A 26,415-nucleotide genomic window follows, 5' to 3' on the forward strand; every position below is an offset into this window, starting at 1 on the left:
CATTGTGTTCTTGCTGCTACACGCTCTCGCTCACGCTATGCCTTCCTGCCCTGTGTCCTTTTAACCTCTCATCCTTTTGTTTCTGCTCCAAAGGGGTTGATGCTCTTCCGTTATGATCCTGGTACAGCCTCTGATGTTTTAACCTATGTCCTGCTGCTACTGCAATAGTAACAAAACTAAAAATAATACAAAAAACAAAACAGATCTGGTCTGCGAAAAGCAGCTGCTTTCTGTGGTAACGTGGTTTAATGGTTGGTTAAAACACAGAACTATGAGCCAGAAGAACTTGGCTCTGAATCCCAGCTGTGCCACGTGACCTTTGGCAATTAATTTACTACACTTCAACTCCCTTTGCTCCCGCTCCACCCATTTGTAAACAAATGTGTCCAGTACATGCAGTGCAGTGCCTCACTGGAAGTGAGAGGCTGAATCCCAGCTGGGCTGTGACCCTGGATTAGAATTCACAAGATGACCTTAACCCTAAAGAACTTACTTCAGATCGTGTCTGTGCTGTCATTCGTTTCGGCAAGAGAATGACAAAGCAAAGCTTCTTATGTGCATGGTGCCTAGAATCGTCAATATAAGGACCTGCATCTATGTGCAACATTTTTTTTTTTTATGCTACGTTTTGTTCACAGAGAGGCTCATACAGTATGCATTGAATAGTTTTTATTTTATTTTGTTGTTGCTATCTACAGTAAATGTCTGTTTTTAAATTGGCAACTTGATTTTGCAGGTCTCCTGTCATGCTAGAAACCAGGATGCAATTTGCATTAGTCCATTGTAAAAATACATTAATAATTCATATCAAGAAAATCTAAAAACCTGTGTTCTATCTTTTTTTTTTTTTTTCCGTTTCTAAGGAACCAACTCACATAGGCCTAATCTGCCATCTCAGGAATTTAATTGATCATTGCGGGTTTGTGAAATGAAAACGAATAGATTCCAAGGAATGTGGTATGTTTCTGTAATCTGGCACAAACCATTTTAAAGTATAACGAAATGACAAAGTCTGTCCTGTATATTATTATTTTTAAATTTGTTAATTTAACTCTTTCACCACTGCAGGCCTCAAGGTTTTGCTAAAATAACCAGAAACACTCAAGTGAATGCCTGAATATCATTTTCATATGATGTATTTCTATGCAAGACTCAGTTTTTTTGCCATAAATTCTAAGACAAGGGTACAATAAAATTCTGATATAACTGTGTGCACAGAAGTGGGCTTTTTAACCTCACAATTCAAAATGACCATTATCATATCCTTCAAATACAAGGAAACTATAGAGATCTGCTTTCAGTTTCATAGGATTGAAGAACAATGGTCACAACTTGTTGTTAATACCAGTAATAGTAGCCCCGCTGCCCCAATCGGAGCAATCACAGAAAATACACTGTGGGTGGTCTTTTTGCATGAAATCCAACCAGTATTTAATGCTGCTGAGCATAGCTGCACTGTGGAAAATACTACTGATGGAAGTAGCTGAGGAGACCTTGGCAGAAAAGGAGACCCCCTCTCCATGGTTTTCACTCCCTTCTCCTTGCATCATTTAGAAGTAAGTAGGCTGGCTAAGATACTGCTGCTCATCAGATTACAATGCCCTGCCCATAAGTGAGTTTGCAAAAAAAAAAAAAAAAAAAAAAACAGATGAGTAGGCAGCTTTGCATGGAATTTCCCCATTTTGCATCCTAATCAGCAGAGTGTGTACTAAAGTTAGATTAGGCACTGTGCTGGGTGGCATGCATCCAGGCAAGGAAGGAAGAAACTCATTATTTTAACTTAAAGATCTCACACAGCTGTTGGGTTTAACAACTGCTGTACAAGAACAAATTTGTCTTGGTTTGGTTACATTTCAAGCAGTGTTTTATTAGGATGTTTGAGTATTTGTCCCAGGACTGTTGTAATATTTGTATTTTCATATACCATATACTATTGAGAGATACCAGAGTATATGCTATTGTGCTGTTGGATTTAATGAAGTTTATGCTGTTGTAGATGTGTCATTCTGTGTCAAATCAACCAAAATCCAGGAAAATTACCTGTATCTTCCACTACACAAAATATAAGCAGTATTGAGGTGGGAAGCTCTGGTTGAGTTGACGTTAGAATGACCCATATTAATATTTTGTGATGTCCATGCTATGGTGGAGAATATGTTGTGAAGTGCTGTTCAGTATATGCTATGGTGGTGCTGTAGTTAATGAAGTATATTGTGTCCTTGTGTCATGTTATGGTCAACAGTCAGAGTTTAAGTGTGTTTCAGATTCTGTTAAATGTTCAAAGTGCATATCCTCTATAAGATTGTGTCCCTGTTATCTCTGTATAATGTTATAAAAACTTAAATAAAATGTGATAAAGAATGGATATGTTAAGTACTGTATTATATTCAAGATGTATTGATTGCTTTTGTTTTAGTGTTGCTTGTAACTTATTACCTGCTATCCCAGTGATTTGGAAATTCCATAAAGAAACATACAAGCACTAATATTTCTCATGCATTCAATAGAACATGTCATGTTGCTCACACGTTAAGTGTGTGTCCTTCACTATTCTTAGCGAGCAAGGTTATGCACTGTGGCTTTCTAGGATGCGTGAGGAAATAAAACCCAAAACCAAACCTTCATATTTTTTTGGAACAGTGAATACCTTCAATAACAACCCTTATGCAGTGAACAGTACATTCTTTTAACTTGAGAGTTTTAGGTCCTGTCTCTAATTTTCCTGTGCGTGCTCAAATAAATATTCTGTACTGTACTAATTAGGCACCAAAATAAAGTTAGGCGACCATGCTTACTTTTCACATATGCCCCCAGGCTCTTAACTTGTATTGCCTCTGTGATAGGTAAATGTGGTGGTAATTTTTTGACAGCCAATTTCTGAGGAAGCTTTGTCCAATGTTAAAGGACTACAGTATGTTGAAACTCTCTGCCCTTTTCTGAACTTGGTGCTCTAGCCCTTTTGGAATAGACACTTAATAAAATCAGGGTAATTACAGGGAACATAGCTTGCTGCCCTATTTGGAAAGCGGAGGGAATTTAAAGTCTCTGCAGTAAATAGCTAGCAAGGTCAAACTGAGATCACAAATGCAAATGTTAGTTCTTGTGCTTATACATTTAAAGCGCATGAACAGTACTGGGCAGTATGCACTCCAGAATGTATGTGTGTGTGTGTTTTTTTTTTTTTTTTTCTTTTTCTCTAGTTATTATCCCAGTGCAGTGAGAGTATATGACATTTCTGGCGTCTGTACATATATCCAAACGTCCCACTTGAATTTTTACCTGTATTTTTTGAGAACTGCTGATATGGTTGCAGAGAAGCAGAGAGCAACTCATTGAGTTAAACTTGCAGTTTCATTTCCCTGAGGGGAGGGGGTGCTGCTTTCCTACTGGGTACGAAGAAGTAAATGATTACTGGTCTGCTAAAATAATTTGCGGCACTTTTCAGAACCACAGAATGTACCAACTATGTTGTGTTGGACATGGTGTGCCAACAGAAACTGGCCCAGAAGAAATTTGAAGTATTACCCTGAGAAATATCTGTGGTCTGTATGCAAAGCCAGGTAAATAGGCTTCTGTTACACATAAAGAAATATAAAACAATGTGTTTTCACACCTACGCTTTGCAGTTAATCAGTGATGATGAAAATAACTAATTCCAATGACGTCTATAAAGTCCATCCAAATCTCCACAGGCCGCTTTTACCAAATAACTAAAAATAAATACGGATTTTAAATAGAAGTTGTTAAATTATTTTATTACTCCAGAAGGCAGCAGAGCAGTAGTGAGTCAAACATGTATCACACAGAATATAGTGTAGTTGTGTTTACTTCTAACTTTACCACCTCACCGTGGCATTTAATTTATGGCTGTGTTTTTATGGGTCTGAAATGTACTCCTTGTGGAAAGGTTAAATTCAAGCCCCTGTGGATATAATAACAGAATCACTGATGAGTAACGTTATACAGAACTAAATAATAATAATAATAATAATAATAATAATCATTATTTGTTTCTTGGTTTTTATTACAAGACATTTTGTAAACAAAACATTCCAAAAACAAAAAACAAAACTCTTTTCTTTAAGCAAGAGAAAATATTAAGTGTCAAATGGGTTACGCTAGGCCATTGTAGTTTACTGCAGGTGAAATCTCTACTGAAATGTAAATAACTACCGTATTTGCAGCTGTGTACAGTAACAAAAATGAAAGTGTTTTTAAAACGAAAAGAGGTGAAATATAAGATTACGTTTACACTCCCCTTTCTAAATGTAACGTAAGTGATCTAAAGATAACTTTACATTAACGATATTAATTCAAGTTGCTTCTGTACTGCTGAGCCCTTGCATGCCAAGTGCAACCTTCCCTGGGGCTCTGCATGTGTTGTTATAGTGCTGCTTTCTAAACCGATCAGTGGAGCTGGTAAAATCCACTCTTGCGGCACACATGAAACCTTTAAGGTACTTAAGTGTTAAACGCCAGTAAATGGCTGTATGATTGGAGTTTTCAACTGAACTGAATTATTTTGAGCTTTTATTGCAAAATGAAAAGTACAACAATAAATCAGTGGACCTATAACATGCACATGTTTATGTTTAAGCACCTAACCTTTATTGAAGACACCTGCGTCTATTCAGACTGTCGCATATCTCATTCCACGGTCTGGAATTGTGTTTAATTTTTTTCAGTGATACTATTTTAATATGAGACTTGGATATGTTCAAATAGGTGAATGTAAACCTGCCTACTGTAATACCAATGGGATCTGGGTAGACGTACTGCTTTGGGAAGTACTGTCTGTTCAGTTTACAAGCTTAGAGACATGCCCAATTACTACCATTACAAACATGCTTAGACTCATAAACTGTGGTAAAGCTTGCACTTGCTATTCTAAGCTTTCGCGCTATTTCCTCTCTCTCTCTCTCGCTCTCTCTTTTAAATCTAGAGCAATTAAAGCCAATGAATGTGTCTCCTGCCCATGTGATAGAGATAGTGTGTTTTAGCTAGCTGCAGAAGCATAACCCCCCTCTCTTGGTTCTGAGTCCCTACCCAGGACATTATGTTCTCAGTGTTAAAAATATTGCATCCTTTGTCTTCTGTTTGGCAGAGCCCCCAACATGGAGTGAAGCAGTCCATTTATTCTATGGAACCAAAGCACGCAGATGGCAGTGGGTGGGTGTGCTTGGATAGTGGGCAAGGCCAGGGACAAATGTCAGCTGTCTTTCTGTAAATATTCAAGAACTCAATAAGGGCTAGAGTTTGAGAGGGGGAAGGGGGAGTGTGTGCTAGGAATTACAGAATGTGTATTGAAAGGTCGCAGAGTCTATGTGATAGGGAAGACCTGTGGTGGTTATCAGGTGCATACATGATCCTGCAGGGTGAGATTGGGAGTCCCGTGGGATCCTTCTGTCAATTACGGCAAAGACACAGAGAGGTTGGGTGAGGGTGTGATTTGGGAGGCAGGTCATGGGGTGGCGATCAACCAATAAAAATGACTCTTTGCTGTTCCTTCGCTGTGTCCAGGTTCCAACCCACCATAGTTGGAAGTCTCACATACTTCCTGCCCCTTTACCCTTTACAGTCACGAAATGGCGGTATAAGGAGCTTGTGTCTTTATTTTTATATTAGTGTTTTACCATTTGAAAAACAGCTTAAAGAGTGGTGTGGGTGCGACCTCAGTCGAAGTTTGGCAGTGGGTTTTAAAAATGTATTTAAAATAATGTATCACAAGGCTCTTCCTCCCTTTGATTACATACGTTTCTTTATATAAATCCTTAATCCAGATTAAACCGCTCTCGATTCTAGAGAGGCAGTGTGCACAGCAGCAGATTTCAAAGCAGCTTTTAGTTTTTACACACAGATGCCAAGGAAGATTCCACACAACCCAACGTTCCTTCCCACTTTTATTTCAATATTGAAATACAAAAAAACATAAAGGGATCAGGAACTAAGATGTGATCTGATTGAGTGTCACTCCCTAAAGCTACAACCATCAATCAACAAGCATTAATCACTTTTAATATCAGTATCTAATTTGCATTTGAATTTCTGAGTAGGGCCTTTTGTATTTTAAAACTGCATAGAATTGAAAAATGAAGAGTAACAATATTAGGGGCAGTACATACAGTTACCAAAATAAATTTATATTTTTATTGTGAGTGGTCCATTAAACTTCTCCAGGTGATATTAACGCCTTCTGTGCAGTAGTAAATCTTGGCTTTTCTGTTGTGTTGTTTTCTCAATTGATTCACCAGTAATGAACCGGCAATTGCATCACCACACTTCCCTTGTTGACATGCTCATCACAGAAGTGTTACACAGAGCCTTTCATGTTCTGTCATATTATTTTGTCACTATAACCCAGATTACAAATGTTCTGTTAAATCACACATCTCATTGTCCCAAATGGGATCTATATGGGATTCCTTTGTGTTACACAGATTTGGCTGTAATTTCTGGAGATACTCTGTGATTACTGATCATTTTAAACAGGCTTATTGAATACAGTGCTGATGTTTAAAAACATTAGTGAGGTGAATAGCTTGCTCTAACCTTTAACCTTCTCCAGGATGGGATGACTGAAACAGAAAAAAAATGTACAGTACACAGTTGATCTAGAAAATAATAATTTTGTTTAATAATTTTGTTTTTTCAACATTGTATTTTGGATTAACCAAGTGGGTAAATAATGGATTAACCCTGAAGGTAACATTCCCATCAACAATCCTTATGACCAGCAACAAAGTACAATTGCTGATAGGGAAGTTGATGTTTCAGCAGAGATAATTAAAAGCACTAGGGCTGCATGGCAGCTCAGCACATTCCCGTAGTTCTATTTTTAAAATGTACTTTCTGAAAATAATCTTTCTAACTTGGTGTGGCAGGCTGGCGAGTGGATAGAGGCCCAGAGACAGACTGCAGTTCAAAAAATATATACTTATTATAAATAAACGCAAAAATAAAGTGCACAAGGGCAAAACAAAAAGGTTCAAACACAAATAAAGCAAGACCAAAAAGCAAAACTTACAAAAAAAAAATAAGGTTTCCAGGCTGGGCAGTGCCTTCACTGGATTCAAAAATACAAACAAAACAAACAACCTGCTTCCTCAGCTCCCTCCTCCCCAATGAGAAGTAGAGGCCTCCTTTTATGTCAGGTGGCTGGGCACTGATTGATTGTTAATTAAGTTAATCATTTAATCAACTAATCAACCCCAGCCACCTGAACATAATAAACCCAGGCAGGTAGGGGAAATTAACCCCATCCCTGCCAATTTCTAAACGGCAGAGCTTTGCTCTGCCACACTTGGGTATATTTCTATATTTATGTACTTTTGCACTTAACTGGTGCCAAGAACCTAATGTTGACATCAATATATTATACAACGAGCTTGTCTAAAACCTGAACTGTAGCCTCTTCAGCTTTGTAAAGAGCATTTGCTTAATTTAATATTGTAAAGAGGCTGAGCTACAGTAGACCCCACCCCTCCTCCTAGCATGAGAGAGAGAGAGAGAGAGAGTCTTTTATCCAATGACTGGGTAGCATTAAACGGTTCAGTATCTGGAGGTGGAATTGTTGTGAGCAGAGCTTAAGTGACTACCATTAAAGCATTAGCACTCACAAATAATCCACCAGCAATCCTGGAAAAATAGAGGGTTTATTTCCTTTGTGGATAAACCTAGAAATACAGTAATTTACTGTCTTTCAACAAACAGACAGTACTTGTAAAAACTTGCCTGGGATTCCTTTGTCTGTTTGTTTTTTTCTTTTTTTTAACTGTGTCTGTTTTTGTTTTGATTTTTTTGTTGTGTTTTTTTTTTTTTTTAAATCTGTGTAGCGTGACAGTGTTTTAGATACATTAACACAACTATGTGAATATAGTTTAATTTAGTTCAGTATAGTTTATTGAGCACTCATTTTGTGGGACATAGCAGTTACCTTGATATACCCCAATTACTAGACGGGCACTGTAAAGTATAATGGGCTTGGGATAAAAATGAATACCACCTGCTTTGTATGGTTTCTCCCAGATACCAAATCACTTCCACTGCTGTACTGTATGGGCAGTCTAACTCAATCAGAGCAGTTGAACTACAACAGGGAGCAGTTACTGTAGGTATCAGGAAACAGCACACCACACGCACGGCCGAATTAAAGCTACTCTGAGCCTGCAGGCAAAAATATTTTGTGCCTGTATGCCCTCAAAACACAAACAAACAAAAAAGTATTGCTGATGTTCCCTTAACAAAATATGTCAATTTATAATGTATACAAATGTCATCAAGTTCTTAAATAAATATACAGTAAAACATATATCTTTTTGTGTAATGCTCCAGGGTGTACCTTTCCCTACTAGGAGAAAGAACAATATTATTATGTTAAAACCTTATTATTTATTAGAATGTTTACCAGGCCAAGCACATTACTGTTGTAATCAAAAAAATTGCACGGAGATCTCTAGTTAGCAATGTGTTTGTTTAACAGAGTTTTGTAGAACATAATAGATAAAATAAGAAAACACAGTTATGCAGTTGTGAAGCATCCATTCATCTGTATTTGAAATTGGATTGCTACATGACTTGTGATTATTCCTGTTAGAAAACAGACCTTGTACATACACACACACCCATCATGCTGAAATAGTTTGCAGACATAACACATACAAATGATATATTTATTTCTGAACAATGCCTTTAAGTATTCTATGTAATTGGCCACATATCACACTTTTTTTTTTAGGCAAGTTTTGGTTTTCAGTTCAATTTAAGGAGGTATCACATAACTATTATAACACTCGCTGTGAAAAATAGATCTGCCAGTGATGATGATGATTAATTTTCTTCACTTACCAAATATCAATTGCAAAACTTAATTGCTGTACATGGTATTCTTCATTTCTGACAAGGATTTCAGACCTCAGAAATATGTTTGTGTGTATGTCTGTGGTTTGTGTTTGTCTGTTTGTGTTTTGTGTGCCATGTTGGTTTTACAACTAAAGCAACTGTGGAAAACTGAAAACAAGCACCACCAAGAATACAGTATTTTGCATTATGGTAGTACTCCTTAATCCAAAATGGTCAATCAGCTGTCTGCACTTTTTCCGACTGCACAGATCTTATAACCAGCTTTAGATAAAATCTTCATATTTTCAGTGTTGTAAGAAAATATATGGTGACTGCTTTAAACGTCTCTGTCTTTAAGCATCTTATAAGAGCTTTATGTGTATTTGTAAATCTACCCATCCTTTTAAGAAAAGCTCTATATGTATTTGTAAATCTACCATCATAACTGTTTTTTGTTTTTTTTACAGCTCATATGCCATAAATCGCTCGAGATTCAGACTTCATATTTTAAGTATTGTGGAAACCCCTCTGCAAATTATATCAATACCCTTCTTTTTGGCCTCCAGTCGTATCTCCAGAAACCGTTTCAGATGCAGACTTCATATTTCATATATACAAATGTACTTTATAACAACACCCATTTTTCATGTGCTGTACTTCATGAATACAAAACATTCCCCATATACTACTTGGAATTCTTCGCTGTTTTACTGTCCCTGGGGGATGTCCTCACAACTTCAATGTGTGTGTGTGTGTATCTGTTTCTGTATGGAGAGAGATGGTCTATATCTGGGGCACTGTCTCTTTGTGTATCTGGGTCGGATTTCTATGGGGGAGGGAGGCCATTTCTGCAGCAGCGATGGCAGCAGTGCTGTGTTTGAACTGGAAATGGACTCCTGAGAGTGGTAGTTTAGTGACTGGCAGGGAGCTGCTGTTACTGCAAAAACACAGAACTGTGAGGAGCTGGAAGGGCACGTTTGGTTGCATGGAATGGAATGGAATGTTCTTTCTCACTGTCCAAAAATCACAACAGCTGGGAATGAGGCTGGTGAGTAGAGTCATTGTAAAAATAACTTTACTCAGCCATTTCGTAACCTCTGTGTGATTTATTTATAAATTGAGTTACACTTCAGCAATGAACCACTGTGTGTGCGCGCGCGTGTGTGTGTGTGTGTAAGGATGATTGCATGTGTAAGTGTTTTGACGTTTGTGTGCATGTGCTGGCAGGATGCACATCTGTGTGTGTGTGGAAATGTGGCATATTGAAATTATCAATGTTGTTTGTTAAAACTGCTAAAACAGATTTGAAGAAGTCTTTTATAACTTCTTATTACATCAGTTAGTAGTAGGGCATGCCTATCTAGTTCACAGAGTGAAGTACTGTAGTGCTAAGCAGGTTTATAAGAGGGGGAGAGCTTAGAGTCCTTATGGAATACAGACAGACTTTTAAGTCATCTATATCTGCTTTCTGATAGAGTTCACCAAAGGCTTAATTGTTTTAAGAATGTAGCACCAGTATGAGAAGGTAATGCAAGTAAAACCTGAAAAATCCCCTTGTCTACAAGGTGTCATGGGATCCACTAGAAGATGATGCATCACTTTAAAAAGGTGAAATGAGAGCATATCTTTTTTTTATTGGGTTCTTTAAAGTTGAACTGGATGACCAGGGAAACACTAAACAAGTGTACTCAATGGCACTCTTTGTTGTATAAAACGAAGTTGAAGCAGGAAGGACAGTGCTGGTACTCAATGCAATTATTTGTACTTAAGGCATAACTATGTATAAAGGGGGACATAGGTCTTGTCAGTGCCCTGCAGTGCACAGCCAGGTAAAGACAGATCTAGAAATGCATGGTAATAACTCAATACTGAAGTCAGAGAACTCACAGCTGCTACGCATGATGGAAAATGACATAAAACAGTAGGGCAAATCTGGCATTTCATTTATCAAAACAAGCTTTCAAAAAAAACAGTTTGTAGAGAAAGGAAAGCCAGTTCCCCATACTACTGTAACCATGGCACCCCATCATGGCTTTAAATAAAGTAGGGTCAAAGTGTTAGTGTTTAAGAAAAATAGTAACCTCTCAAGTTGCATAAAATAAAAAAATAAATTAAAAAAAGACGCCCAATGTTCCATTCAAGTTCCTTTCGGAAACAGCAGCTTGAAGTTCATACCTCCCATTTTTAGGACCACGATGTACCAGAACAGAGGCAGCTGCACCTCTTGCAAAATTTCAGTGCCTGCCCAGGATTAAAGACTCTTGTTACACAACCCTCCCAAACACTCATTAAAAAAAAAAAAAAAGGGAGTGGATTCCTGGTTGCATTACTGACAGTGATAAATTGATACCACATGTTGCTTTCAGACAAAAAGACCTCTGTACTCCAGTGCAAGTCTTTGCAGCTGGTGTCTGAGTTAATGGTCAGACTCTGCAAGGTAAACACAGCTTGGATGGCAAGGTAAAGAGAAAAAAAAAGTTTTGCCTGAGCTGACCAAGAGGTGAAAACAACAGTTTTTATCATCCCTGAGAAGCATTTGAAGACACTTTCGAGACAGACACAGAAACTAAGAGAGTTTTATGAATTGTTCTCTCCTGGGACAGATTTTTCTTAATGGTTTTGGGGATTGCCCAAGCCGAAGGAGTGAGGTAAACAGGCTTTAGTAACGCTGCATGCTGTAATATATTATAGTCACACACACCCTTTCAGTAAAGCAGGTCTTCTAGAGAAATAATAAATGAATGAATACAAGTTATTCTCTCCTGTTTTTCTCCCTGTGCTAAAACAGAATTTGGAGGTCCTCTTATAATTTCGTATTACTTCATTTAGTAGTAGGGCATGCCTATCTAGTTCACAAAGTGAAGTACTGTAGTACTAAGAAGGTTTGTAATTGGAACAGAGCAGAGTCCTCCTGTCTAAAGCTGCATTATCAGGAATCAGGAATATAAACAGACCTGTTGTTTGGTTTTGTGTACCTCAGGTAATCTAGAAGAACAGTAAAAATGGGTTTTGGGTGTTTTGAATGAAGTTGACTACTGTACATGGCAACTTGGTTGTACCCCACAGTGTTTAACCCTTTAAAATGTACTGATAGGTTGGATCTGTTTATCCAAATTGTCAGTTTCCTTGTGATACTTGAGTCACTCTAAATGTATTTTAAGAAGAAACCATTTGAACAACCACCACTCAATTCCTGGTGATCCTGGGGGGTTAACAAGACCAGGACATTTTTTAGTACACTACATGGGATATTTGCACTGAAGTTGAAAAATAACTGGGACACATGGTCTTTAAATTTCAATATGAAAAATATGAGAATGAAATTGCAGCTTACTCAAACATAAAGCCCTTTATTGGATAAAGTGATGGATAGACTAAACTATGGATGGAATAATATTAACTAGAGTTAAACACATTAGGCACGTTATAAAGAGAGCATACAGGTTGGGTATTATAGTGTGAACTCCTCAGATTGTATTACTTTAAAGCTCCAGGATGCGTCAATGTTTTTGGGCTTTCATCCAAAGCATGAGACCTGGTCACATGACTTGATAGTGCTCTCCCAGCTTTACCACTTAGTACCGCATTGTCCATTTGGCTGAACTTGTTAAGACTACACATTGAATTCACTTGTTGAATAACATGACTGTTTGCAAAAGATCCATTTGTTCATAATTTATAGATTTTAGTAAACATGGATAACATTTCATATTGAATAGTCAGAGTTTTGACCTGCTCAAACAATATATGTTCATTCTTTTAAAAACATATGAAAATCCCTAAAGTCAGTAGACATTAAATAGTTTTTATGCTGGTCTATGAAAATGAAAACAAACAAAAAAATACAAAATATGACTTTTTTGGCATTCTTTAATATATTTCAATGAAAAACAAGCAGCAAATAACAGGAAAAATCAGTTCCATTTTCAATTTTATTGTCTATGGCAGCGGTTTTCAATCTGGGGTAACATAAGAACATAAGAAAGTTTACAAACGAGAGGAGGCCATTCGGCCCATCTTGCTCGTTTGGTTGTTAGTAGCTTATTGATCCCAGAATCTCATCAAGCAGCTTCTTGAAGGATCCCGGTGTCTGCTTCAACAACATTACTGGGGAGTTGGTTCCAGACCCTCTTGATTCTCTATGTAAAAAAGTGCCTCCAATTTTCTGTTCTGAATGCCCCTTTTGTCTAATCTCCATTTGTGACCCCTGGTCCTTGTTTGTTTTTTTCAGGGTGAAAAAGTCCCTTGGGTCGACATTGTCAATACCTTTTAGAATTTTGAATGCTTGAATTAGGTTGTCGCGTAGTCTTCTTTGTTCAAGACTGAATAGATTCAGTTCTTTTGGCATATCACATGCCTTTTAAACCCAGAATAATTCTGGTCGCTCTTCTTTGCACTCTTTCTAAAGCAGCAATATCCTTTTTGTAGCAAGGTGACCAGAACTGCACACAATATTCAAGATGAGGTCTTACTAATGCATTGTACAGTTTTAACATTACTTCCCTTGATTTAAATTCAACACTTTTCACAATATATCTGAGCATCTTGTTGGCCTTTTTTTATAGCTTCCCCACTTTGTCTAGATGAAGACATTTCTGAGTCAACAAAAACTCCTAGGTCTTTTTCATAGATTCCTTCTTCAATTTCAGTATCTCCCGTGTGATATTTATAATGCACATTTTTATTTCCTGCTTGCAGTACCTTACACTTTTCTCTATTAAATGTCATTTGCCATGTGTCTGCCCAGTTCTGAATCTTGTCCAGATCATTTTGAATGACCTTGCTGCTGCAACAGTGTTTGCCACTCCTCCTATTTTTGTGTTGTCAGTACGCAAGCTCCCGTCAGGGGGTACGTGATAAAAAAAATCTTGTGATGGCAGACCACGCCTTTTTTTTTTTTTTTTTTTTTTTTTTTTTTTTTTTGTAGTACTTTAGGACTGAGCAATCGAATCAACAATGTTGAATCTCCTTTCAAATAAAACCACAACCGTAGTGGTGCATATTTCCTTTGACTTTGTAAACACCTAGCTGGCTGCTGACAGTGGGTGATCGTTGAGCGCACACATGGCTAAGAACTCCTTCAAGAACTCCTTTGTCCTATAAGTGCATTACCCTGTGTCTCCACACCGGTAATTATTAATAAAAGCACAAACTCAATATTATTATTATTACAAAAATGGAATCACCGGATTAAAAACAACAAAAAATAAATCAATTCCTAAACCCTGTGATTGGGAAAAGTGGCTGGAATTGGATTGGAACCTTATGTTTTTCAGAAGCATAACCTGTTTTTGTGCTCTTAATTTGGACTTGTTTCAGCATACCTATTGAGTCTGGATTTTGAAATAATTTTAGATAGTATGTTTAGTGGGGGGCCGCACGGTGATGTGGTGGTTAGCGCTGCTGCCTGAGTGCAGGGTCCTGGGTTCAATTCCAGCCTAGGGGTCTGTCTGTGTGGAGTTTAAACGTTCTCCCTGTGTTTTGCGTGGATTTTCTTCAGGTACTCCAGTTTCCTCCCAAAGACATGCTGTCCAGGTTTATTGGTCAATCTAAATTGCTGTGTGTGGTGGTGGCCTGAGATGGACTGGCATCCCATCCAGGGTGTAGTCCTGCCTTGCACCCTGTGTCTGCCGGGTTAGGTTCCAGCTCACCACGACCCTGTAAAAGGATTAAGCAGTTAATGATAATGGATGGATGGATGGATGTTTAGTTGGTGCATTTGCACCATGGTTAATTAACTGTATTTTATTTTGTTTGTTTTTATCAGCAGTTATCGATTTACAGTACTTAATCTAGTACCGGTAATTAGAAATTACCTTATGTTTTTCCTCTTTTCATTGTTATATTATGGCCCTATCTCAGATGGGGTATGTGGTAGACTAGATTATTGGAAATGGGTACAAAAAGTTTGAAAACTGCTGGTCTGTGGGATAACAATTGTAGCAAACCACCTTATATGGTTTTTTGTCATATCCATTTATTAAGAGAATCACTTGAAAAGCTTTAGTCTTGAGGTTTATAACGTCTCTGAATCTTAGTCATTTTATATGACTCTCTTGTAATGGACTCCAAGCTATGTATTATACAATACATCTTTACTAGGAATCATCTATTGATATTACCCTGAGACTGGAGAGCAGTTCTGAGTTATATTTGAGCAATCCGTTAATAAATGCACTCCCTTGCAGGAGTTCTGATAAAGTGTCTGAATTCAGCAGCTTTCTGTCTCTGATCCTGCTCAACATGCAGCTGCGTGAGATGAAGTAACGAAGGAAGTTTGCCGCAATTTAAGCCCATCGCTAAGCGTTTATATTAATAGCATTAAAAGCATTCAACACTTACGATGAGTACCTGCTGATGATCTAAAACAACAGTGTTTGAGGAAATTAATTCAGGGTTAATGCTGCTATTGCAGGCCTCTTGTACATTAAGGGTCTACCACCTTTGATTACCAAAAGCAATAAAAATGCCAGTGGAAAGTATCCTGATTGCCGCATAAATCAAGTGTTAATGAACCACAGTTTTTTCATGCATTCATGTGGCAGCCCGTATTGGCTCAGGTTTGATCTACAGCCACCACTGGAATTTTATATTGCCTTTTTTAGGAGCTAAAAGCTGTCATGAGCACTATGGTCGTACACACATGTAAAAGTCTGTTAAATAAATAAATACATAAATAAATAAATATTCCCTTTTAATTATTCAGTTTGTAAAATTTGTTGTCGCTTTTTGAGTTGAAACAAATGCAATTGCATACTTTTTCGGGTTTGTTGCTTGTTACCTTTTTCTTTTTTCTACTAGGTATATTGTACAGTTGTATGTTGTACTAAAGATATGACACTACCTACAACTTTAAGCCACAAAAGAGCCACAATTGAGCTAAACTTGTGCCACGTTTCCATCAACACTATGAAAGAATTCTGTGTAACGGTCTCATCTTGTTCCGATGTGAAACAGGGCTGCTGCCGGTTCCTTACGCAGACTACAATCCAGTCTGCACCTGGACTTTGTGCAATGCTAACTCTGTATCACTTCTACCTCCAGCATTGATACTGACACTGAATTCCTTGTATGGAAATAAGTACAAAAAGAAAGAAAGAAAGGACCATCTGGCCAACTCTAACTTTACCACCCACGCCAAGGGTTTATATTGTAAGACTTCCTAGCATTCTTAAAATCATTTACTTCTAGATAAGAACTGAGCGATTTGCTGTAACAAAACCTATTCGCCAGGGGTGCGTTCAATAGCAGAGCACTCTCTTGCGGTGTCCCCTATCATATGGTGGCAGTTATTGAACGTTGTGTTAGGAGCGAGCAGCTTCACATCTCAGTTTTAAAACTGTTTAAAATTTTGTAATATATATTTTTGTAATGTAAAGTTACTGACACCATTTTTTTTTTTTTTGGTTTAGCATCTTGAGGCGCGAGTTATATTTATCCAGTTTATAAATAGTTTCTTCTTCAAATATAATCTTCACTTTAAAAAATACCAACAAAGATGTTGCTTATCACACATGTGTTGGTCATACATACTGTTCCTGGGTAGTAAGTGTTATTTCCTAATTGCTTATGCCTCAAAAGTATAGAAAATGGCTATTATTCCCCACAAACTTTGCTTTTGTGACCAGGACAGTGATATTTCAAAATATCACTATTTCCAATGGGAAAACGGGCAAATGTGTGTCTTTTCATTCACATAAAGTCAGAAAAAAACAACATATGAATCCAAATTAACATGTATTTATACTAAAGTAATACAAAAATGACTACAAAAGATTTAGAAGTGAGTAGTTTTTCGAAATTTACGATTATACTGTATTTAAAGGAAATAACACTTACTACCCAGGAACAAAAATTGTGTTACATAGTGTAATGCAGTTTGGCCATTTTGAACCTCCCACAAGGCAGCCCTGAGCTTGAGTCGCTGTTATGTAGCGCTCTTGGCGTACAGGTAACACAGAAAGCGTTGTGTAACACCCTGAGGCGCTTTGCCTATTGAACGCACCCCAGGATACACGACTGATAACTGGATATTTACCAACGTGATGAGGTTGTCATGGTATTAATTCTGTTAAATTCATGCAAACATTATGAGAGACAGCAGCCGGTTAATTATACACACAAGGAAGTCAGGCCCACAAAAAAAGTAAATGCTTTTAAAAGCTTGCCATATTTAGATTGGTTTGTTTTCAGAGATAGTTGCCTTATAGTGCAGGGATGGAAATAAGACACCTATTGCATAATATTGAACTGTATCTCATATTTAAAACTGGCTCCAGTTCGGTTAATGGGTACTATGTCTGTTTTTTGTTTTTTTATACAACCTTTAGTGAGGACCTTTGGTGGAGTACATCTTTCTTTGAAGCACATATTGTTACCAAAAACACACACACACTCTTGCACAAAATCCTGAAAGGAATTAGGTGAGGCCAAAAAACGTTATTAAAAACAGATGCTGGTAGAACTGAAGATGAGCATTCTTATTGAAAACACTGCTCCTAGCTGGGATGCACAGAACACTTATCTTTCTTTAAAGAAAACTTTGACATTTCTAGTCTCTCTAGGGAATCCCTGTCAGTCACAACTCCCATTTTCAGTGACCATTAGCAAATTGCCGGTTGTAAATGAGGCTGGCTTATACCACATTTAAAGTCATATGTTTGACATGGCAGGCTGCTACAGCCTTTAGTATTCATTAATACTATAGGCTGTACGGACAGGCTGTACGGACCAACAAACAGACAAACTGCCAACTGTCAAAACTGCAACATTAGCAAATTATGACAATATGAAATTATTATGAAAAATGTTATTTTCTGAACAATGAGCATTGTTAGCCCCTCTCCCCCTCATTTTTTTTAGTATATATGATTACAATATATATATATATATATATATATATATATATATATATATATATATATATATATATATATATATAGCAGTGACCAAACATGATTATTTTAGAAAACTTTTTTTTTTTTTATTCTCATCTCTACCACATATAGTATGCCTGATCCTTTTGCAACTTACATACTATGAAAGGAAATTTTGTGGCCTTTCATTTGATATGTTACATGCATGTAGTACAATCTATCCAGTAGGTAAACATGCATAAATGAAAACATTGAAAAACAGGCAGAAATAGGGCTGAGTGTAAAGAGTTAAAAAAAGAAATGGAGCGCTGGTTAAAAAGAAAAGCACCTTTTTTTCTTCTGCTGCATTTTTGAAGCGCCAGTCCGTTTTTCGTTACCTCTCTCGAGAGCTCTGTCACACAGTGTCGACAGAGGACTGTTCGTCGAAAAAAATTTCGTTTTGGTTACATACTACTACGTCATTTTATATATAAAATATATATATATATATATATATATTATATATATATATATATATATATTAAAAAAAAATACGTTTTCACGGAAAAGAAACTTTTCTTTTGCCATTTCCCAAAAAATTTTGAGTTGTCAACAACCCCCCGCCCCCCCCATTGGCGTCGTCGCATAGGGAGAAATCCCCCCCAGCAAACAAAAAACGAAATTCTAGCCCTGGTATGAATACGTTTGTGATTTAATAATATTGATCACACAAGAGTTATAAACAGAGATAAGTGTGTTGTATACAACTCTTTTATAGAATACAAATCAGTTAGTTCCATTTAATTGCCAGCTGCTCTGATAACCTTTTTGTTAAATACTATTCTTGAACAGTTTTATGTTTCAGAAACACTCAAGCATGTGGTCTACTTACATTGTATACTGTTTGATGTCAGATATTTATTAACCTGTGTACTGCTACCTAATATATTTAGCATTGACCGTTTCTAAGCACAGGATTGGATTGCACAGGAAAGGCTAGCGCTCCGAGGTTCTTTTGTTGGACTTACTCCGTTATTAAATACTGCACTTACAGAAACATTTCTCCATTTTTAATAATAGCTATTTATGGTAAATAACCATGGCGACGAGGTTAAAAACCCTAGACTCAAACTATAATGTTAGTACAACTAAAATAAATAAAAACAAATAGACTGAGTTGTTGCAGGTATGTGATTTGCCTCCACCCGTATTTTTATTCAACGCTTAGGGATGTTTAAATCCCATTTTTGTCTATAGTCATTTTCTACACTTATTTAAGAAAAGCCAGTTTTGCAGTGTATGGAACAAAAACACTTAACCCATCCCCCAACACACCGAGGCTGTATCTGCTAACAAGCAGACCTGCAATTGGACCTGCTGCTCCGATCTTCAACCCCGGCGCGCTAATCGTTTGAAGAGCCCTGACAGCTAACTCTTTGCTGTGTAATGTTTTAGATGTTTGCACTGACACAGAGCAGTAAACTCAGAAAAGAAGCGATCTTCCAAATATAGCCCTGCTGTTGCATCATCACTAGTATGATAATTGTTATTTACTATTGCTCTTTTTTTATTATTCTGTAGTTATTCTTGGCTGTGGCACACAAGTTTCTGATTTCATAAACTCCTACACATCTGCAGTTCTTGAACGGAAACTTGCTATAATAAATCATAACAAATTACAATAGTAATGCAAAAAACTGATGTGGATAGCCTCTTTTATAAAACAATGTTTAAAGTACAGAGTGTATCTGAATTTGTCATTTGGCCATGTTTTGTTTAAACAGATAAAGTATAATTTAGTACTGTATCTCTTGGCTGTAGCAAAATGTTAAAATGAGTTACTTTTTTTTAATTTAGTCGTCTCCAATTTTTTTACCCCGGTTTTCTCCCCAATTTATTGTAACCAATTATTATCTGTATCCCCGACTCACTGCTCGCAAACCCCTCCTCCCCCGCCGACACAGGGAACGGAGGCTGGAGCATGCGTCCTCCGAAACGTGCTCCTGCCAATCCATCATTTTTCGCACTGCAGATCCACAGCGAGGCCACCAGACCTATAGCGCTGGAGGACAACACAGATCTAGCGGCTCCACTGCATAACCACAGGCGCCCTATCGGCCACAGGGGTCCCTGATGCACGGTGAGCCGTGGATTCCCCTGCCTACCTAAGCCCTCCCTACCAGGGCAGCGCTCGGCCAATTGTGTACCACACCCACGAACTCCCGGTCACAATCGGCTGTGACATAGCCACATTAAATAAACCATAAGGTTCTTTAGAAATGTCACATTCTGTATGTCCTTTGAAACATAAATTCTTAATTTCAAAAACATTTCTTTCTTTCTCCCCAGAACTCAATCCGCCACAACCTGTCTCTGCACAGCCGCTTTGTCCGGGTGCAGAACGAGGGCACGGGGAAGAGCTCCTGGTGGATGATAAACCCTGATGGAGGGAAGGGAGGCAAGGCTCCACGACGACGGGCTGTCTCCATGGACAACAGCAACAAGTACACCAAGAGCCGGGGCCGGGCTGCCAAGAAGAAGGCAGCTTTGCAGGCTGCCCAGGAGGGGGGAGCTGAGAGCCCCTCCAACCAACTCTCCAAGTGGCCTGGCAGCCCCACATCCCGCAGCAGCGATGAGCTGGACGCCTGGACTGACTTCCGCTCGCGCACCAACTCTAATGCCAGCACTGTCAGTGGACGCCTCTCGCCCATTCTTGCCAACCCGGAACTGGATGAGGTGCCTGATGACGACCCCCAGCTCTCCCCCATGCTTTACTCCAGCCCCACTACCCTGTCTCCTTCCATCAGCAAGCCCTGTCCCGTGGAGCTGCCGCGGCTGACAGAAATGAACCTCAATGACGGGCTTTCTGACAACCTCATGGACGATCTTCTGGACAACATCAGCCTGACTCCTACCCAGCAGCCGTCCCCAGGTGATGGCGGCAGTGGCAGCAATAGCAGCAGCAATGGATCCATGCAGAGGAGCTCCAGCTTCACCTACAGCACCAAAGGCACAGCTCTGGGCTCTCCTTCTGGCAGCTACAGCTCCTCAATTTTTGGCCCTCCATCACTCACCACCCTACGCCAGGCACCCATGCAGACCATCCAGGAGAACAAGCAGGCTACCTTCTCCTGCATCTCCCACTTTGGCTCCCAGACCCTGCAGGACCTTCTTAGCTCTGACTCCCTCAGCCACAGCGACGTTATGATGACTCAATCGGACCCACTCATGTCACAGGCCAGCACCGCTGTCACCTCCCAGAACTCCCGTCGGAATATCATGCTGCGCAGTGATCCAATGATGTCTTTCACAGCTTCCCCGTCCAACCAGGAAAGCCCAGTCAACCATGGCAACCTGCTCCTCCACCAGCCCCAATCTCCAAGCTCGTCGTTAGGGGGCAGCCAGGCTAATTTGTCCCACACAGTCAATGGGGGTATTGGCTTAACTAACGAGACCAATAATCTGGTTTCCATCAAATACCAGCTTCAGTCTCCCAGTGGTGGTAATCAGTCTATGCAAATCGGCCTCTCTGACTCTTCCTTGTACTCCAACATTAGCGGCAGTGGCATCAACCTTCCTAAGATGAACCAGGATAAGTTCCCCAGCGACCTGGACCTGGACATGTTCAACAGCAGTCTGGAGTGTGACATGGACTCGATCATCCGCAGTGAGCTCATGGACGCTGATGGCTTGGACTTCAACTTTGACTCGCTCATCTCTGCTCAGAATGCCAACCTCAACGTGGGGAACTTCGTTGGTGCTAAACAGACCTCGTCCCAGAGCTGGGTTCCCGGTTGAAAAACATCTCTCTCTTTAAAGAGTGGACTTGGACAAATCAGGTGAGCGTTCATTATTCTGGGCAACATGTGAAGGCTAATAAAATGGAAAGGGCACTGATCCACAATATCATTGTTTAGATCCATCAATATAAACCTTTTGTATACTACAAGATATTAAGTTCTAATCAGTTAAAATAGTTAAAATGTCATAAGGTTTCTTGGACACTTGTCTGGATATTGGTCCAAACTTTGTTCAGGTTAAGCTGTCGAGTCTCACGAGTTCTTCAATAACAAAACATCGTCTGTGAGCATCTGAAGTAAGGGTACAGGCACCGAGAAAACCCAGGTTCAGAGATCAATTTCACCTTTGTTCAGATGGTGTTTGTGACGGAGACCAGCAAAACTCAATTCACTGTTATTCAAAGCATGACAGCCCCAAACAAACGTTGTATCATAGCAGAGCCATAATTAGGGGTGGGCGAGCGAGGCAGCCGCCCAGGGCGCAAAGCCGTGGGGGGCGGAAAAAATACTTAAATGCATTGCCCCTTGAGTATTAATTCAGCGCTCCCCTAGCATAATCTGAAGATCACATGCGCCTCTGCACTACAAAAGGGAATTCATCACTTCCTTAGCAATGGTCTTAACGACTACAAACCTGGTTCTACACAAACCAACACCATAGTGTCGCCGGTTTGTTATTATTGTGGCATGTCCGTGTCGTTCATTTCCCCTGCGGTGTGCATTCCTTTGCTGTTTTGGTTACCTCAGCCATCACAGATCAGTTTTCTGATTTTAGTCTGTTTCATTTTGTTCTTTAACCCTTTCTCCCTTAACCCAATAAAGCTCATCTCCTCTTTTCCTTGGAGGAACACATTTATTATGTATTACTTGGCCTACAAAAACTTTTAAAAGATCTGGCTAGCACCTGCCCCTACAAATACTGCAGTATTTTGGGTTAAGTAACTATGCATAAATATTTTTGCAAGTCTGTCAACAGCTACGCTTCTACAATATCTCAAAGACTAAGATGGGTGTCATATTGGGGTCATATTACTTTTTTTCTTTCCAGGTGATAAAGACCTAACACTGAGGTATTGACTTCATACTGCTGTATTATATGGCACTTTCAATAAAGTTCCATTACTTAAGTGTCCAGCAGAAATTAACCTTTTTACTACCATACTGTTTATCCTCTAGATATATTAACAATACCTATATTTTTCACATGTAAATTTACCTTCCTTTCCATACCAGTCACTCTGATATGACATTACCCTTGTTAAAAAAATAAAAATCCCTTTTCTATTTTCAGAAACAGCAGCTCTTTGTAAGGGTAAACACAGCTTGTAATACTAATACAACCTTGAGCTTCTGAGGCTGGCTTACAAACACAATATACTAGATTGTTACACACATTGACATTTGTATTATTTTCAATCTGCTAAATACAGTAACTACACAATGTCTTCAGTACATTACAATAGTAATACACTTGGCTTAATCAGTCCTGTGATGTGAGAGTGGTTAATGTCAGTTGAAAGGTCTGTAGAAGGCTATGAGTAGGATAAAAATTAGGAGAAGACGTATGTTCTTACCCACGTAGAGTGTGATAGGTGGACAGAATCGGTAAGGGTCTGCAATTTAAAAGTTAAACCCTTAATTCACTGGTTAACTGCAACAGGCATTATCTCGGAAGAGCAATGCCAGCTTACACAGTTCTGTTACAACTTCATAGCGAAGATGTTGTAAGAAACAGTCACATGGGCATGTGAATGAAGGCCGATAGAAATGGAATTTCATGTACTGTATGTCTACAAAGTCTACTCTTTCATGTAAGTTTGGCTTGACGTAGTGTAGTACCCTTTCAAAAGTTTCCCCATAGTAAAAGCATAGCAAAGTGTAAGTCATGGTACAGCATAGGTAGGCATTGTAAAGAGAGGTGTGGTAAAGCATGTTACACTGTTATCAGGGTATGCCGATTATAACTTATATTATGGCTGAAGTAGGTTTGGTGGTGTTGCACATCCTAGACTCAAACATGTCATTCTGATTATCCTTTTTACAGTTCCGGGATTCTGATATCTGTTAGCTTGTGACAGCTCTATCAAAGTTCATTATAGATGTGTAAACTGTATTGTATTTGGATACTTTGAGATATAAAGAACTCCCCAGTTCCTCTTCTGAAGCTTTATAAAACCAACATTTTATTTATTTAAATGCTTTATGATTATGATCATGCTGATGTAGATATTATGAAAATGTAGATGTGAAAGAAGTATGTAATTTAAATAAAGCCGTCGTGCACTGTACAGGTTAATGATCATACTACTGGAAGTACTGTAAATGCTGCTCGGATAGTTCTGATACATTGGCACATGACAGACTTATATGACTACCATTTAAGTACACTTGCAAGATTGCATGTCCTGTACTTATACCAACAGCACAACACATTGGAAACTATTTGGATTACCGCACGTCTCTTTGGACCAGGTTCTTAGGGCTCAGGGGGCTGCTTCATTACCTTCTTCATTAGCTCCTGATCAGTCTCCACCCAGCTCTTAACATGACTCGCAGCAGAGTGTAGTAATAAAAAAATAAAAAAAAACAAGGGGATAAGCAGTAAATATTTGGATAATGTTATAGGAGTTGCTGCAAAAACCTATTTGCCTATGTATTTAATATTTAATACCTGGCATGATACTGCTAATCACAAAAAGGATTTGGTTGTGCAGCGAATATGGATCCATTAAAGGTCCACACACACGCTCACACCGCTGCAGAGCAGTATAATCATTTCAAGGACCTTTGCTGATAAAACCATCTCTTGCTAATCTAGTCTACAGCACTTGCATTTTCACATGACTGTGCCTGCGTGGAAAGCATCCGTCAGTTGCCTTTCATGTGTGTCTTCTTTCTTGACATGAAGTAGAAGCCAGTGAATGCTATTGATTTAAGCGATGTTCTGCAAGATGCCCTTAAGAAGTACATAGCAGTACTGTCCTTATTCTCTTTGTGGTCTCGTAGAATACATAGGTTGAGAACACCAAGTAACCAGCACAACAGCAAGCCTGTGATTGATGGTAGTACTGAACATATTGATTCCTGTCAAACAGCCTGGAGGGTTTAATCCTTGAAAGGCCCTCTTCATATTTTCAATACGGCCGAGAGCAAGTGCAAAGGTCAAGCAATGGCTTTGTTGTTCAAGACTTTAGATGCAAAACTCTTGCGGCGTTGACATTCCTTCATATAGTGTTACAGTGTTGCTAAAGGCAACTAGATACTTGGTGTAACATGCAGTAGTTATGAAAGGGTTACTTTATACCATATATATTGTCTAAAGATATATTTTGCTACCTGTTTAGCATCCTGTCGTATGTTCTCTGTCATTCTGTATTGTTAATCGTTATTTTTTATGACTAACTGTTCTGTTAAAGATTGCTTCTGAAAAGGCCCCTCAAGCTGAAAATGCAGCATATAACACTGTAAAGGGTAACAGATTGTGATGCTCCTTTCCCTGCAGTCAGCCTTGAGGAGGATTTTCAGAAGCAGTTTGCTTTACATAATAATATACATGAAATTAATTCATTCATTAGGAACATAAATGATCCCTTTAATATAAATGGAGGTTTATTGCAAGTTGACCCTGTCTTCTCGTTAGCACTTTGAAATGTTTTGTCAAAAATTGTGAGTTACAGAAGATGCTTCACAAATTTTTTTTCATAAACATTTTTGTTTTTGTAAAAGCAGGACATGTAAGAATATACTGTTGTTCCTTGAAAAATGGCATGTGGTGGTCATAGAACTTCTTTTTTCTTTTTCATAGATCCAGACTGTAATGGAAGACCCACCACAATACCCTTTGCCAAATCAACTGTCAGCACAATGTGGATAGTAGTCTTTTTACAGAACACTATTTCTGAGAATCTTGTCATTGTCCCTATATAACAAAGAGACACAGTCAACAGAAAATCTGTAATTCAGTCTAAATGAAGTTCCCAGCAAAAAATCCATAAAGCAACTTATTTCAAATGTTTGCAAACTTTTGAGACAAACGGAAACAAAAACGTGCACCTACAGTAGAGAGATATATTGCTAAAAAAATAGATTGCAAGTATATTGTAGCCTTTTACAGTACAGTAATTTCTTTAAAAAAAAAAAACTGTTCTGTGGTATTACCTTATACAGTGGTTTCTGGGGTGTTTTAGTTCTCACTTTCCCCCTATTTTTTTAGTGTTTAATGTGTAACGTTGTTGTCAGCTGCGTTTTAACAATTACCTCTGCACTCCGGCCAACTTCGAGAAGAGTGCATTGGTATTTTTTCTTTTCTTTTTTTTTTTTTTTAAACGACAGAAGAAATTTAGTTGGCTGGACTGACCTGTCTTGTAAGCCTTCAAGACCTGGCGCCTTGAGATTTATCATAATGAAGTTATGCAAGACCCAAGAGTGGATTTGATGCAGGACTTTGTTTTTTTTTTGTTGTTTTTTTTTTTTTTTCCCAAAAAATGGTGCATCCCTGTTTGTTATTGTTTCTTTAATTCTTTTTTTGATTTTTTGTGGTACATCTTTCACAAGCACTGATTCAGGTGTGTGGTGTGTGTGTGTGTGTGTGTGTGTGTGTGTGTGTGTGTGTGTGTGTGTGGTGTGTGTGGGTGTGTGTGTGTGTGTGTGTGTGTGTGTGTGTGTGTGTGTGTGTGTGTGTGTGTGTGTGTGTGTGTGTGTGTGTGTGTGTGTGTGTGTGTGTGTGTGTGTGTGTGTGTGTGTGTGTGTGTGTGTGTGTGTGTGTGTGTGTGTGGTGTGTGTGTGTGTTACTGTGTATCAGTCTTGTCAAGGTTCTGTCTGGTCTAATGAAGTGCTAAGGAACTGCCTGTAACAAGGCTTTGCTGACTCAGTACAATGTAATATGTAGCCAAAACCTGATCTAGCGTTGAATATGATGCTAC

The 26,415-nt window shown here is 38.6% G+C and overlaps 1 protein-coding gene across 2 annotated transcripts in view; it reads left to right on the plus strand.

Moving 5' to 3' along the window:
* foxo3a (forkhead box O3A) overlaps nucleotides 1-26,053 on the plus strand; it is a 53,077-nt gene extending 27,024 nt beyond the window's left edge. The window contains exons 1-3 of one of the 2 annotated variants that reach the window (XM_041253332.1): nucleotides 9,683-9,886; nucleotides 20,043-21,532; nucleotides 25,299-26,053. In XM_041253332.1, coding sequence (XP_041109266.1) covers nucleotides 9,698-9,886; nucleotides 20,043-21,491 — 1,638 coding nt within the window. In that variant the 5' untranslated portion in view covers nucleotides 9,683-9,697 and the 3' untranslated portion in view covers nucleotides 21,492-21,532; nucleotides 25,299-26,053. Of the gene's footprint in view, nucleotides 1-9,682; nucleotides 9,887-20,042; nucleotides 21,533-25,298 lie in introns of those variants that run through there. The other variant, XM_041253330.1, reaches the window with a different exon arrangement.
* The last annotated feature ends 362 nt before the right edge of the window (nucleotides 26,054-26,415 follow it).

Source organism: Polyodon spathula, chromosome 6 (assembly GCF_017654505.1).
Source record: "Polyodon spathula isolate WHYD16114869_AA chromosome 6, ASM1765450v1, whole genome shotgun sequence".
Classification (NCBI taxonomy): Eukaryota; Metazoa; Chordata; class Actinopteri; order Acipenseriformes; family Polyodontidae; genus Polyodon; species Polyodon spathula.